The sequence below is a fragment of the Setaria italica genome, chromosome III, assembly GCF_000263155.2.
Source record: "Setaria italica strain Yugu1 chromosome III, Setaria_italica_v2.0, whole genome shotgun sequence".
Classification (NCBI taxonomy): Eukaryota; Viridiplantae; Streptophyta; class Magnoliopsida; order Poales; family Poaceae; genus Setaria; species Setaria italica.
Genome location: NC_028452.1, coordinates 28,503,665 through 28,519,369, shown reverse-complemented (window position 1 = coordinate 28,519,369; position 15,705 = coordinate 28,503,665). Strand labels below are relative to the sequence as shown.

Genomic DNA, 15,705 nt, shown 5'->3' with positions numbered 1-15,705 from the left:
TTGCGATCCATAAATTATTGTTGTTATATTGTTACTGAAATACTCCGTACAGGTAACCGTTAGAGTCGAATAGTGCTAGTATATGTGCCAACCCCTACGTGTCGACAAATGATTCATACATGATTTGACTGCTTGCAATTCAAGGCCACTTATATATTTGTCCCCTGTACCATGAAGACATCAACGAAATCAACTATGGAAACATAGCATCGTGGTACATGAGTGGGTACCCCAAGTGATGATCCTTATTTAAATCCCAATTGTTTGACCATTCGGCATCATGTGCCCCTACGGTGGCAACGTGTTTTTTTTTGGTTGACCAGGTCTTCATCCTCACCAATTCTTAGGTTTCCACCCTTCTCTTCCAGCCCAAGAATGGTTAAAAAAATACCAGAATTCAACTCCTAGGTACTACTAAGTTTCATTAAGAATCACTTTATCTGCCATAATCATCATCAAATTGAAGTGCAAATTGTAGTAGGGAAAACTGCAAGTGACAGAAATACGGAGTAGATCCGGTTCAAACCACGTTATCGCTTAAACGGAGATTCAATGAGGGACAGAAATGAGAGCCCTTTCAGCTAGTGGCAGTAGCTATTCTCAAACACTCTGTTTTTCTATAGAGGAAAACAATCAATGATACTTCCTATAGAAAACAATCAGTGATACTCCTTCCGTTCTAAATTGTAGATTGTTTTGACTTTTTTAATTCATTAATATTATTATGCATCTAGACATATACTTTATCTAAGTGCATACCAATATCTATTAATCTAGAAAAGACAAATCGATCTACAATTTGGAATGGAGGGAGTATTTTGTTAACACCTGTAAAATGATTTTCGCTTTCAACAGTAACTGTAGTAGTTCTCAAGGAGAGGGTCAAACCTGACAAGCTCTGAAGGGCCAGAATAGAATGCAAGCAAAAGAGAAGGCTCCACGCTTATGAAAATGTCAGGCAGTTGGACCGAGTATACAACCAAAAGTTCGGGGAGCAAGACTTATTTCAGGCACGACCACTTCGGCATCGCCGAGCTTCGCTTCTCGCCTTCTTCCTCTTCCCACCTTAGAGGTTTGCTCCCTTGCTGCTGCACAACCTCTTCCGCAAGGACGAGGGATTTGGGAGGAGGACCTTTGGGAATTAAGATCGGAGAAGGCATTCTTCTGGTAGTTCTGGCTCGGGCACGGTGGAGCTGATGGTGATGATGAGGGGGAGGCAGCAGCTCCTCTTGCTGCTCTTCGTCTTGTGCGCAACCGGATTAAGAATTGCCTCCGCCGACACTAACCCGCAAGATGGTAAGCTTTTTTTTTGCAATTCGTGGAATTTTAGGAGTGGGAAGAAAAAAAAATTGCGGGTTATGCGTTTCAGTAGAGGAAGGCTGAAGAGTTTTGCCTGTTTCAACAGTAATTAATTGTCAAGTATTACCAATTGAAGGGCAGCAGCAAAAATTTGGGAGTTCAATTTGGTAATATTATGTGTTTAGTTTGTCTAAAAATTGGAGATATTCAGTTCTGATTTGGTGATTCGTTTGTTTTGCTGGACTTTGTAGTTTCCTCGGATTGGATGAGGGTGGAAATGGCAAAAAGTAAAAAAGAAAAAGAAAAGAAAATTGCTTTCTTTCCTGCATATAGTTTCACCTTTCCTGCGTTTTGTGTTCATCTTTCTCTATTAAACTCAGCTTTGATACATACGCCTGACCATGTTCTTCCCGTTCGTGCCAGATAATATAACTTTTCTATATCATTCTTCCAGTTTTATGTTGGGAGCGGCCTACTTTAAGGTTTATTGGTAGCAAAATTGCTTCTCTCTTGCTTTTCTTCGGAAACAGTTCTTTGGTGCCATTGTTCAGCCAGTTTCTAATTTCACATCATCTGTGTTTCGCATTAATTTATATCTACTAAACGCTGTTTCCATACATATGCTTGACCACGGTTGATGTGATTCTTCCAGTTTCATGGTGCCAGATAATGAAACTTTTGATGCTCCAATCTTTTCCAGATATGTTATTTAGTAAAGGATCTATAACCAAAGAATTTGCATAAGGTTGTTCCAATAGAGCCGATCCCAACCTACTAGTTTAATTCATACCTGCCGCAATATAGTAATGAAATCAAATGTCCAAAAGTTGGTTGACTAGTTGTTGTCACCCTCCTCCCTCTTGCAGCGGCTGCTCTCAGATCCTTGATGAAGAAGTGGAAAAATGTGCCTGCTAGCTGGGGGAAATACAATGATCCTTGTGGCGCAAAATGGGACGGTATTTTGTGCGACGGAAATGGAAGGGTCACATCACTGTGAGTAAAGCTGTTCCCAGCATGTCAGCAGCTGCTCAAGATCCTGATTTTTCGTTCTCCCTTGATTTAACGCTCTTCGCATCGCAGGAATCTGTTTGGTATGAGCATGAGTGGCACTCTGAGTGATGATATAGGAAGCCTGACTGAACTAAGGATTCTGTGAGTTGTTGCCATCATGTTACATTATTTTCCCAAAAATGTTGTGGATGCCTCTATGCTTGGACTGTTTTATGATTACAGGGCTGTGGAATGTTAGGACACTGAAGCACTATGTCTGATCGATGTTCTGCAGGGATCTATCCTCAAACAGTCTTGATGGGCCATTGCCAGCTGTTATTGGCAAGTTGGTTAAGCTTGAATATCTGTAAGTTGTCAGCTAAGTTACTGAACTGAGGAACCAGTGCTCATCTTCTTTCTACACTTTATTGATTAACATCTTTTTTACTCAAATATATTGCAGGGCATTGATAGGTTGCGGTTTCACCGGTCCTGTTCCAAGCGAACTAGGCAACCTGTCTCAACTAAAATTCTTGTAAGGCTACTGTTCTTCCTATCAACATTTGTCCGTATTGTTAGAATGTATCCATATCAGGAGGATACTAATTTTGTTTCTTAATTTGATGTTTTTGCTTAGTGCTCTGAACTCAAACAAATTAACGGGCAGCATTCCACCCTCATTAGGCAAGCTCTCGAATGTCATCTGGCTGGACCTTGCCGATAACATGTTGACAGGATCACTCCCAAATTCCAAGGACAATGGAACTGGATTGGACCAGCTTGTCAAGGCAGAGCACTTGTTAGTGTCATAAATGACATCAGTTTTGTTGCTTATTCTTTATGAGGCTATCACTCATAAATATGTTTTTTTCTGTTCTTTCTAGCCATTTCAATGGAAACATGCTGGAAGGTTCTATCCCAACAAATCTCTTCAACTCCAGCATGCACCTCAAGCATATGTAAGCTCAAAGATTTAACTTTTGCCTCATTCATTAGGATTTTTCTAACTATGATTTCTTTTGTCCAGACTTTTTGATATAAACAGATTTACTGGCCCCATTCCAACATCCATTGGTGTAATTCCATACCTTGAAGTACTGTAAGTGTTCATAAAACTTGCTCTACGGTTGGATGGCGGTTAGTATTAGTTCGGGAAGCTGATTATCTTGATGTGCTCTCTGAATACAGTCGTCTAAATAACAACGGTTTCACGGGTAAAGTTCCTGCTTTCAACAACCTGACTAAGCTCCACGTTCTGTAAGTTGTCCAATTCGAATATTTTACTTTATTAGGATAAGCTTTGTGTTGTTCCACTTGTAACATTCTTTTAAAAAAATCAACCAGAATGCTCTCAAATAACAAGCTAAGTGGACCAATTCCTAACTTGACGGGGATGGGCTCTCTGGAAAATGTGTAAGAACTTCCTGCAAGCTCAAGCCACATATTGCTAGAAACTTGCTCTCTTACTATTAACACATGATTTATCACTGTCCACAGGGACATCAGCAACAACAGCTTTGATCCTTCTAACGTTCCAAGCTGGTTCTCAGATTTGAAGAGCATAATGACCCTGTAAATCACAAATCTCATCTGATCTTAGTCAGTAAAGTTGCAGTTTTTGGAGCAATCGCATGATCGAAGTCTCTTTTTTTCTTGCAGTACAATGCAGTCAGTCGGGCTTTCTGGGCAACTGCCACAGAAGCTTTTCAGTTTTCCTCAATTGCGACATCTGTAAGACATGTTAAAATCATAGGACCTCTCTAGCATTGTTTATGTTATCAAAATACACTTACTTGTCAAGCATCCTGCAGAGTACTAAATAATAATGAACTGAATGGCACGCTTGACATGGGCAACAATATAAGAACACATCTGGATGTTTTTGATATTCGAAACAACAAAATCTCCTCAGTTACAGTGTACAACAGCTTCAATGTTGAAAACCTCAAGTGCGTATTTCTGCTTATTTCAATACGTAGTTTCCTGACAGCAGTACATTCATTTCTCATCAAATTATTTCATTCTCTCAAAGGCTTGAAGGAAACCCACTCTGCAATGATTCTCTTCTGTCAGACACAACGCCATGCACGGGCCTGCAAACTGAAGCCCCACCTCAGCCTGTTCCCTTTGATGTCCAGTGTGCAAATCCTTTTATTGAAACTATCATCTTCAGAGCTCCTTCCTTCGCCAATGTAATCGAGTACCTTCCTCAGCTGGAGAAGAACTTATCTGGTCAACTGAGTAGCTGTACCCCGAACCGGCTAGGCTTAAGACCTTACTTCAATGAAGGTGGGTACCTTAAGGTGGCAATCAAGGCATGCCCAGTAAACCAGAAGAAATTCAACTACTCGCAAGTGTTAAACTGCTTCAACCTGACCCTTCAGACTTACAAGCCACCGGAGAAGTTTGGACCTTACTATGTGAAAGCGGATCCTTACCCGTTCCATGACAAAAGTAACTATTCAGTTCTTCTTGGTTGTTTCTGATACTATCATATGTACTAGGCTAAAACGTAATCGCTGGTGTGCAGCCTCTCGAGCAGTGTTGATTGGCATTGTGACCGGATCTGTTCTCCTGATCGTGGGGCTAACTCTGGTTGGATTTTACGCTGTGCAACAAAAGAAGCAGGCGCAGAGGCTTGTGTCCGTCAATAATCCATTTGGTAATGTACTCTACTCGAGAGTTTCACTTATATTTTTATTCTGCAATCTAATGTTACTTTGCCATAAACGTCTCTTTAAATTTTCAGCATCATGGGGATCAATGGGAGAAGATATTGGTGAAGCACCAAAACTGAAAAGTGCTAGATTCTTCACATTGGAAGAACTCAAATTGTGCACCAATTATTTCCGAGAAATCAATGTGATTGGGGCAGGAGGCTATGGAAGGGTAAAGAAACAATTCCTCTGCAAACTGAAAATGCGGTATGCTTTTCTTGTCTTTACTACAGATTTACAAGTTTTTTTCAATTGCAATATAACAGGTGTATCGAGGAAAACTTCCGGATGGGCAGTTAGTAGCAATCAAGAGATCCAAGGAAGGGTCCATGCAGGGTGGCCTTGAGTTCAAGACAGAAATAGAACTCCTTTCCAGGGTTCATCACAAGAACTTGGTTGGACTAGTTGGTTTCTGCTTCGAGAAGGGCGAAAAGATGCTTGTTTACGAGTTCATACCCAATGGAACGTTAAGTGAGGCTCTATATGGTAAGTTTTTCCATCATTTTATTAGTTACATTTGGTTACAGAAGGTGTGCATCTTGTTGATTAACTGTAAGAATCATGAAGTAAAAAGTATCAGGCTACAATATCTGTGAACCATACGCGATCTGCCAGAGCTAATCCCAACTGGTTTATGTAGGTATGAAAGGAATACAATTGGACTGGAGCAGGAGGCTCAAGATAGCTCTGGATTCAGCTAGAGGGCTAGCTTACCTCCATGACCACGCCAATCCTCCAATCATTCACAGGGATGTGAAGTCCACCAACATCCTCCTTGATGAGAAGATGACCGCAAAGGTTGCGGATTTTGGCCTGTCATTGCTGGTATCCGACAGCGAGGAAGGCCATCTGTGCACCAATGTGAAGGGAACACTGGTAAGCTTGCACTTTGTGTCCCTGTATTAGCACAAAAATGTCTCTTGCTTATATATGGCATACGTAACATGCTTTGCCATTTCATTGGAGCACATACTCACCAGTCATCACTTCAAACGCTTTACAAAACTGCAGGGCTACCTAGACCCTGAGTACTACATGACGCAGCAGCTCACGGCGAAGAGCGATGTCTACAGCTTCGGTGTGGTGCTGCTAGAGCTCATAGTGGCCAAGCCACCGATACACGACAACAAGTACATCGTCCGCGAGGTGAAGATGGCGCTAGACATGGAGGACCGCAAGCACTGCGGGCTCAAGGATGTGATGGACCCAGTCCTTGAGAAAATGGGGAGCCTCCTCGGCTTCCCACGGTTCCTAAAACTGGCTCTGCAATGCGTCGAAGAGGTGGGAACCGGCCGGCCCTCGATGAACGCCATTGTGAGGGAGATTGAAGGGATAATGGAGGACAACGGGCTCACACCGGACTCCATGTCGGCGAGCTCTTCCTTCAGCATCGAGTCGAGAACGATGAAGGTCGGGCCTAAGCTCCCGTACTCCAGCGCATCGACTTCGTCCTCGACGTTTGATATGAACAGCAGGGCTTTTGAGTACAGTGGGGTGTTCCCTTCTTCTGATGGCAGCTTGAAGTCATGAATCCCTGTAGATGGAAGGAAAGCTTGGTAAGGGGCAGCAGTTTATCCCTAGTGTACATTATTCATAGGTTTCAGTAGGACTGTACAGAATCCATAAACTTATGACGATTCTTTTCGCCGTCGAGAGAAAAAGGGGACCTATCGTTTTTTTTTTTTTTGGAACAGAGACGTCTATAACATGTAACTTCAATCTCCCCGTCAATGATAAATCATAGCAGTTTTTTCCTTTACAATTCTTGGCGTGTTGCAAGTAGGGGTGGTAAAAGATCCTTTAATTTGGCTTAGAAAATTGGAGGGCTCCTAAGGCTGGACTGAAATACTATATGATTTTGAGATAAATATATATAGAGTTGAATTGGATTGTGAAGGAAATATGAGATAAATATATATAGAGCTGAATTGGATTGTGAAGGAAATATGAGTGACATATCCATTATCTATGCACAGAACATATGTAGCGTCTGAATTTTCACACGAAATTTCGGTTAGCTATATAGGATAATAAATGTTACTTTTTCTATTTTTGGATAGATATTGTGAGATACGCTAATTGTAACTTCGAAGGTACTAATATGATTTTTCCTCCCAAGTTTTCTTTCAAAAATGGATCTCCAAAGCACTAAAAAAAACTTATAAGATGGAGACTCCTATCTGTTGTAAGTTGTAATTAATCCCCAAAAAATCTCAGCCGATCTCACGAAGTTTTATTGTAAACAGCAAGGTGTTTTCCTTCAATTTTTATATCAAACTGTGGCATGGCCATATATACAGTTGGGTACACCGTACACTAATAAGATGCTAAAAGTAGCTCCATAGCTAGCTGAATTGCCTGCAACAAATATCTTACGGAGAGTTACTACTTGATGCAAGGGGCAACTGCAAAACACAATTTGCACCCTCATTGTACAACAGATTCTATCCAAAATGATAACTAAACAGATAACCGTAATCAGAATCAGAACCACAATTAAGTCCCACCAAAATATGAATTTGACTCCAATTTCATGGATTTAATTCAATTACTGGTAGCCAAATCAGATGCATATGTTGCACAGTTGAGCACCTCCATAACTTCCAATGAGACACGGATGCTCTCAATCGTAGCTACAGTAAACACTTTTCTTTTCTGGTATAGAATTAGGCATTCATCAGTGGGCAAAGTGACCGTAACCATGTGCACAGAGTACATATCTTGCACTCACACTGTGAAAGCTACGTGTATGAATCGCCAGAACCCTGCGATTGCGATAAAAGAATTGGTTACAACACCGTGTGGGGCTTCCGATGCATCTGCACATCTAATCCATAACAGTAATCAGCCCTCATCGCGTTACACTAAGATAGGCCTCATCAGGGCTCCAAGGCGGGCACGGCCGGCTCGACAACCGGTGGCACAGCATCCACCTTGTACCGGAGGCTCTGTCAAGAGGAAAAATTAGATGAATCATCACTAGAACAGAAGTGCAGCCATGACATAAGATACTTGAGTTTGTGGACTTTAACAATCCATTGATGTTAGTTCAATGCAGTCATGACATAAGATACTTGAGTTTGTGGTCATTAACAAGGAAATGCTCGAGTTTGTTTATCAATTCAGGTATAAACACTAGGAGTATTGGAGATGAATCATCATAGATAATCGAAAATGTTTCCAGCGTAAAGAGGGAGTAATTATCCACTGGAAAAGAAGCTTTAAACATGACATTAACTGCGACGATATACGCAGGGAATCATTTGTGATATACCTTTTTGAAGAATGACGAATATGAGTTGTCCCACACAAGTTTGTATGATCCCGCTGAAACAGTGCAAAAATTACCCTGTGTAGGACAAACCAAATGCATGTGAAACATTAGAAGAAGTGCAGAGGTGTTCAACTGTGGGCTGATCAAGCGTAGTATTGAGTGGAGAAACTTTGACTTTAGGGGAACTTAAAACCATCCTTGGGAGTCACTGGCAACTAGTGTAGGCATCAACAACGAGACATAGTGAAGGTTAACCTCACTGCATCCTTCTCGACTATTTCGACAACTTAAACATATTCAACAATAACAGACCATACATTTCAGAATTCTAATATGTAATGTTATCTATAGGCAGCATCTGGGTATGCATGACAGTCTTCTATTAATGAAAACAATGATGCTCAGGATGTATCTACTTTTTTCGGTTTTCAACGAAAAGCTTTTGGCACATCCCACCAATTCAAACATTATCCATTGGACCCATTTTGTCAATCCATGAATGGAATATCTGAACCAAGAAAAGGCGCAACCAGGAAAGAAAACTTACTTGGTCAGCTTCATACCGTCGGTAGGGAAGAATTAGCTACAATACATACAGTTCCATTAGACGATAATTGACACTATGAACTAATGAGATCTTTTTGAGAAGCAGCCATGAAAAAAGAAGAGATCATGCCATCTTGTGAACTGTAGGTATCTAATAAAATAATAGACACAACATAGTTCTGTAAAACCAGAGGAAATAACACAGGTCAGAGGTAAATGTGACACCCAACCCAATTCGGATAAGGCCCAGTAATGGCCCATGAGCGCAAGTGCGCATGTTTATTTAAGTACCACCTTGCTAGTTAAGCAAGGGTGGAGCCAACTTACAAACCTTTGTCCTCCAACTATAGCACATTCGGGTTGACCTTTTACACGAAGCGAGCGAGAAAGTGTAAGTAGGGTGTTACGTGTATGCGGGCTCGCCCATTGGAAGGTCTAGGCGGTGTGGCTTTGTAGGATGGGGTGTTACAATAAACAAAATGTTGGTCCAAGTAAAACAAACTCCATTATAAGGCAGTTCCCAATGATTTTGTGTGGAACAATATTGGGAATGCTTTACAAATTTAGTTTGTTTTTTTCCACAAACAGATGGTCTCTTTTAGCCATCCCTTTTATAATGTAGGATTTAACACCCCAAGTGAGGGAGCTGCCAGCAAACCCTGGTGGCACCAAGAAAAGTTCCCTCGCTGGCAGGGCGCTGGCCTGTGGTAACATTGCAGCCCTACAGGTGTAGTGGCAGTGGTCGCCAGCCAAGGTAAAGGTGTGACCAGGGTGAAGCCGGGGTTTGGGTCCTTCTCTCGGTCGGTTGACTGAGAGCTTCTTAGTGAAATACCGTGGGATGGCCTTTCCCCACCGTCTGAGTTTTTTAATAGATGGCCTCGTTTCACTTTGCACTGAAAGTTTGTTCTGTTTATTTTTACCGCTCTTCTGTTACTGTTATGGGCAGTCATTCTTCATTGCTTGATTGTGATTGGTACAACTCCTCCCTTTACATAAAGAGGATGACTCTGACCCGTAAGCAGGATCCAGTCTAATCCTATCCAACCATATCTAAACATATCTCCAATTGGTCGTATCTTAACTTATCCTAACCCTAAGGGAACCAGAGCACATGAGTAGTCACACAAACACACCCACCCACTCACACTATGCAGAAATAAAAGGTGTCTCTCAATGCAATTCTTTCACTAGTACAATTGGATAACACATAGCCAAACATGGTTAAATAGATTGGACACAACATATAAAAAAAGGAAAAGGTCATTTTACCCCCCTCACCTATTCACTTTGTCCGTTTAACCCCACGAACAAAATTTAGGCTCACCTTACTCCCCTGAACTATTTCATTTGGTCCAATCAACCCCTAATTAGATTTTTCTTTTCTTGTTTCTCCATGTATAAGTTGAATTTTGAGTTCAAATTTTGTGAAAGATATAAAACATGATGCCTTATGTAAAAAAAATTATACTAAGAATTTTTTATGGTTATTTTCATAGGTTAGGAATATTTAATATGAAATTGATCTTAGATATACAAAATTTATGAAAAGTGATTATGAAAAATATCTAAAGTATTTTTCTAATGTAGAGCATCAAGTTATAAGTCAAGTGACAAAATCTGAAATAAAAACTCAACTTGCATGCGAAGAAACAAAAAAGAGAAATATATTTAAGGGGTAGATTTTTCCAAATAAAATAGTTCGGGGGAGTAAAGTGAGCCTAAATTTTGCTTAGAGGGTTAAGCAGACAAAGTAAATAGGTGAGGGGAGTAAAATGAACTTTTTCCTAAAAAAATAGCCCTAACCATGGGACTCTGCAAGACTGCAACTTGAACATGAGAAAGTGTTTTGTGCCAATGCCATCAACAGATCTTCCATAGTGGCTTATCAGAAACAAGAGAATGCTCCAAGTGATGGAAATACGATAGAACACCAAAGGCAAACACATACTTGCTGTGCGGTAAAAATGACAAGAGACCCCTCATAACAATCAAACCATTTTTGTAAAACCACAAAACTATACACAGTGCTATAAAAAATGGATTAATCCTATCAACGTCCATGAACAGTGAAGATGTCTTTTGGATATCTCAGTTTCATTTATGAACTGAGTATCAAATCCTAGTGAACAACTTCCCCAAAAAAAAATCCTATTAAACAAGAAACTTACAGTTTTTTCCCCTGAAGGGCTAATGTACTCCACATGAAATCCAATGTCCTGCCAACATCAAATCTTTCTCTTAAGGAATTATGAAAAAATCGATTAACTACTAAACCATTACAAAGGCTGTACAATCCTAGTTGAAATTACAGATGACGTTGCTTCTTTGGTTCAAGAAACATGAATCATTATCCAGCACTTCTATTTCAATAGTAGTATGAAACATTTCTCTTTTAGCATTCCCTCTGTCCCAAATTACTATTCATTTTGGCTTTTCTAGATACATAGCTTTTGATATATGCCTAGATAAATACTATGTCTAGATACATAGCAAAAGTTTTGTATCTAGAAAAGCCAAAACAAATAGTAATTTGGGACGGAGGGAGTAGTAGCTAAAGACACTACCATGTATTATCATCAGGATTATAATTAAGATAGTTATCACAGTGACATCAGCGTTCTAGGCTTTACTATTTTTTTTTCATTTCAGCCAAATATCTCGTCCCATCTTTTATTAATCTCTTTCACATAAACCACAAATATCTCATAAGTAAGAAGAACCATTGAAGCCTTCTAAACAATAAAAATGTGTTTGCATAGTTAGAAAAACGAAATACATAACTAGAGTCATCTTCTGTTGCATAGAGTAGGGAATCAGCGTAGTACCAATACCATGTTGAGGGCCCCTTGTTGCAAGGAGAAGTCCCATGCAATGTATGAGTTTATGGCTTCAACACTCAAGATGACCTGAACAGTGTGAATGACAAAACTTAAGCAAATTAGGCCACCCTATTGGAGATAATTCCTTGTCTATTGGGCTAACCCTAGAGGGTAGCTATATAGTAGTCATACATGGGCCTTATTGGGCCATAATACACACATACTCCAACACTCCCCCGCAGTCTGAACTACCGACGCAGCGGAGTTGTAGACTGGACATGAAAAGAAGAAGGACACACACGAGCCCCCCCCAGACGCAACTAGCCACAGATGATGTTGAGGCTGGAGCGAAACTCAGTGAAGGCGGGTGACGGGAGGCCCTTGGTGAAGATGTCGACAAACTGAGAGGTAGTCGGGACGTGGAGGACCCGAACATCGCCGATGGCGACCCGATCCCGGACGAAGTGAAGGTCGATCTCCACATGTTTGGTCCGCTGGTGCTGAACAGGGTTGGTGGAGAGGTACACCGCACTGACGTTGTCGCAGTAGACAAGAGTGCTCCGGGAGAGAGGAGTGTGGAGCTCGGCAAGGAGCTGCCGAAGCCACGATGCCTCTGCCACGCCGTTAGCGACAGCGCGGTACTCCGCCTCGGCACTGGAGCGGGAGACCACCGGCTGACGCTTGGACGACCAGGACACCAGGTTGCCGCCCAGAAAGACGGCGTAGCCGGAGGTAGAGCGCCGAGTGTCCGGACACCCGGCCCAGTCAGCGTCGGTGTAGACAACGAGCTCAGTGGAGGGAGACCTGTGAAGGAGGAGGCCGTAGTCCACAGTGCCCCGGAGGTAACGGAGTAGGCGCTTGAGAGCAGTGAGATGGGGCTCCCTGGGATCATGCATGTGGAGGCAAATCTGCTGAACCGCATAAGTGATATCCGGTCTGGTGAAGGTGAGGTACTGAAGGGCTCCAGCCAGACTCCGGTACGCAGTAGTATCTGTCACAGGAGTGCCGTCGGCCTCTAACAACTTGGCCTGAGTGTCAACTGGAGTGGAGCAGGGCTTGCAATCAGTCATCCCAGCTCGCTCCAGGATATCAAGAGTATACTGCCGCTGGTGAAGAAAGAGGCCGGCCTGACGAGGCTCAACGGTGACCCCGAGAAAGTGATGGAGCACACCCAGATCCTTCATAGCGAACTCCTGCTGAAGTGAGGTGATGATCCGCCGGAGGAGGGACGGACTCGAGGCAGTGAGGACAATGTCATCAACATAGAGCAGCAGATAAGCCGTCTCAGCACCATGGTGATAGATAAACAGAGAAGTATCGGACTTGGCCTCCACAAAACCCAGCGTCAGTAGGTAGGCAGCAAACCGAGAATACCAAGCTCGAGGGGCCTGCTTGAGGCCATAGAGGGACTTGTTGAGCCGGCAGACCATATCAGGCCGAGAAGAATCAACAAAACCCGCTGGCTGGCTGCAGTAAACTGTCTCCGTCAGAGTACCGTGCAGGAAGGCGTTCTTGACGTCGAGCTGATGCACGGGCCAGGAGCGGGAGAGAGCCAGTGAGAGAACAGTCCGGACGGTAGCTGGCTTGACCACCGGACTGAATGTCTCGTCGTAGTCGACACCAGGGCGCTGAGTGAAACCCCGGAGAACCTAGCGGGCCTTGTACCGATCGAGGGTACCATCAGCCCGCCGCTTGTGTGTCCAGATCCACTTGCCGGTGACGACGTTGGAGCCAGGCGGACGGGGCACCAGATCCCAAGTCTGGTTGGCGAGGAGCGCCGCGTACTCCTCTTCCATCGCGCGGCGCCAGTGAGGGTCCGACAGGGCGCCGCGGACAGAGGAGGGTACAGGAGAGACCTGCGACTCGCCGGGCATCGCTGTAAGAGCCCGGGGCTGCAGGGTACCAGCCGCATGTCGCGTCACCATAGGGTGAACATGACGCGGGTGCTGGTGTAGGAGAGGCGGATGGTACACCGACGGCGCGACACGGGCAGTCGGGGCCGGCGGAGAAGAGTCCACAAGCGGTGACCGAGGCGACGACGCCGGTGGCGGGGCTGGCTCCAGGTGTAGTGGAGCTGGCCGCGCCCGGCGCTGGTAGACGCGCACGGGCTGCGCGAACCGGGCAGCAGGAGCTGAGGGCGGTGCCTCCGGCCCCGCGCAGGGCGAAGGGGTAGGGGCAGCACCAGAGTCTGGCGCCGTCAGACCCTCGCTGGGCGCAGGGTCAGGGGCAGCACCGGTGGACGTCGAGCCCGGGGCAGCACCGGTGGACGTCGAGCCCGGGGCAGCACCGGTGGGCGTCGAGCCCGGTGAAAACCACGATGGAGCAGTACCTGCAGGACACAACGTCAGCGGTGGCTGGTCCACCGGGTCAGTGGGAAACAGGGAGGAGAGATCAGGGTCGAAGGTGGGAGGGGGTGGGGAGGTGGTGGAGTAAGGGAAGACGGACTCGTCAAACACCACGTGGCGAGAGATGAGGACCCGCCGAGAGGAGAGTTCAAAGCAACGGTACCCCTTGTGATCCGGGGAGTACCCGAGGAAGACGCACTGAGTCGAACGGGGAGCCAGCTTATGAGGAGCGGTGGCAGTGGTGTTAGGATAACACGCACACCCGAAGACACGAAGGTGATCGTAACGGGGGGAGGTACCGAAAAGAGCGTGGTGTGGAGTGGGAGCGGGGCAGGCAACGGAAGGTAGGCGGTTAAGGAGATAGGTGGAGGTGTGAAGACTCTCAGCCCAGAAGGGGGCAGGGAGAGAAGACTGGAACAGAAGAGAGCGCATGGTGTCGTTCGTGGTACGAATCATGCGTTCAGCCTTACCGTTCTGGGAGGAGGTATAGGGACATGACATGCGTAGGTGCACACCGTGAGAGAGGAAGAAGGCACGGGAGGTGGTGTTATCAAACTCGCGGCCGTTGTCACATTGGACGGCCTTGATGGTGAGGCCGAACTGAGTGGACACCCAGGCGAAGAAGTGGGCAAGCGTGGGGAAAGCATCAGACTTGGCACGCAAGGGAAAAGTCCAAGAATAATGAGAGAAATCGTCAACCACAACAAGATAATACTTATAGCCAGAAATGCTCAAAACAGGCGATGTCCATAGGTCGCAATGTACAAGATCAAACATATGGGTCGCATGTGAAGAGGAGGTAGGAAAAGGAAGGCGAACATGACGGCCCAGTTGGCACGCCTGACATAGGTGCTCATCATGAGCCCGAGTACATGGTATGTCGGAACTACGACTAAGCTGTGTCAGGACATCACGGCCAGGATGACCAAGACGCCGGTGCCATGTAGTGGAAGAAGTGGTGGCGGCAAAAGCAGCTGAAGAAGCGGAGAGCGAAGCGGAAGAAGTGGACGCAGGAAACCGAAGGGAGTAAAGGGGCCCGGTGCTGTCACATCGGAGAAGAGGTCGCCGGGTAGCCAAATCCTTCACAGTAAGACCAGAGGAGTCAAATTCAACAGAACAAGAATTGTCAGTGGTAAAACGGCGAATAGAAAGAAGGTTGTGAACCATGGAGGGAGCAACAAGAACATCAGGAATCCGAAAAGAACCGTGAGTGTGAGCGGTACCCACGGAAGTGACAGGGAGACAAGAGCCATTTGCGACCATGATGGACGAAGGGTGGGAGGAAGAAGGAGGGTGAACAGAAGAGAGTATACCAGGGTTGGGTGTAGTATGGAAAGTGGCACATGAGTCGGCGATCCAGTCCTGGCCGACTGGAGGAGTCAGGGTCATGGTGCCGAAAGAGCGGGCCAAGGCTGTCGGGTCCCACCCGACAGGCCCAGGCGAGGCTCCGGGAGGTAGAGCCCACGGCGACGAAACCGGAGCGACCGGTATAGCGCCAGCGAGCATGGCGGTCGGTGGACGAGGCTCGCCTCCGGTGGCCTGGAAGGGCCACATGGAGATGCGCCCTGACCATGGGTTGCCAAAGGATGGCCAGGAAGAGCCCCGTGGAGGCGCCGGTGTGCCCGGCGATGTGCCCCCACGACCAGTGCCCGCACCACGCCCCCCACCGCGGCGACGGCGGCCGCCACGGCCCTCCCCCCCCCCCCTCTCGGCCC

The 15,705-nt window shown here is 45.3% G+C and overlaps 2 protein-coding genes across 3 annotated transcripts in view; one reads left to right on the top strand and one right to left on the bottom strand.

Moving 5' to 3' along the window:
- The first annotated feature begins 955 nt into the window (after positions 1–955).
- LOC101773768 (probable leucine-rich repeat receptor-like protein kinase At5g49770) lies at positions 956–6,768 on the top strand. Its single transcript, XM_004962427.2, has 19 exons — positions 956–1,296; positions 2,166–2,292; positions 2,380–2,451; positions 2,585–2,656; positions 2,753–2,824; positions 2,927–3,088; positions 3,174–3,248; positions 3,317–3,388; positions 3,478–3,546; positions 3,634–3,702; positions 3,787–3,861; positions 3,949–4,020; positions 4,101–4,238; positions 4,322–4,743; positions 4,820–4,951; positions 5,039–5,178; positions 5,273–5,492; positions 5,647–5,882; positions 6,018–6,768. Exons 1-19 carry the CDS (start codon positions 1,197–1,199, stop codon positions 6,534–6,536), a joined length of 2,844 nt encoding a protein of 947 aa, XP_004962484.1. The 5' UTR covers positions 956–1,196; the 3' UTR covers positions 6,537–6,768.
- Positions 6,769–7,502: 734 nt separating this feature from the next.
- LOC101772803 overlaps positions 7,503–15,705 on the bottom strand; it is a 16,624-nt gene continuing 8,421 nt past the window's right edge. Inside the window, exons 11-15 of one of the 2 annotated variants that reach the window (XM_004962424.3) lie at positions 11,652–11,732; positions 10,995–11,042; positions 8,828–8,863; positions 8,281–8,355; positions 7,503–7,954 (exon numbers count right to left, since the gene is read on the bottom strand). In XM_004962424.3, coding sequence (XP_004962481.1) covers positions 7,886–7,954; positions 8,281–8,355; positions 8,828–8,863; positions 10,995–11,042; positions 11,652–11,732 — 309 coding nt within the window. In that variant the 3' untranslated portion in view covers positions 7,503–7,885. The remainder of the gene's footprint in view (positions 7,955–8,280; positions 8,356–8,827; positions 8,864–10,994; positions 11,043–11,651; positions 11,733–15,705) is intronic. The other variant, XM_004962425.3, reaches the window with a different exon arrangement.

Bases quoted from the DNA above. Each gene is read 5' to 3' on its own strand.
- LOC101773768 (XM_004962427.2), top strand. From the start codon at position 1,197: ATGGTGATGATGAGGGGGAGGCAGCAGCTCCTCTTGCTGCTCTTCGTC. The intron at 3,862-3,948 runs GTAAATCACAAA...TTTTTCTTGCAG, and splicing joins TTGAAGAGCATAATGACCCT to TACAATGCAGTCAGTCGGGC. The intron at 4,239-4,321 runs GTGCGTATTTCT...ATTCTCTCAAAG, and splicing joins TTCAATGTTGAAAACCTCAA to GCTTGAAGGAAACCCACTCT.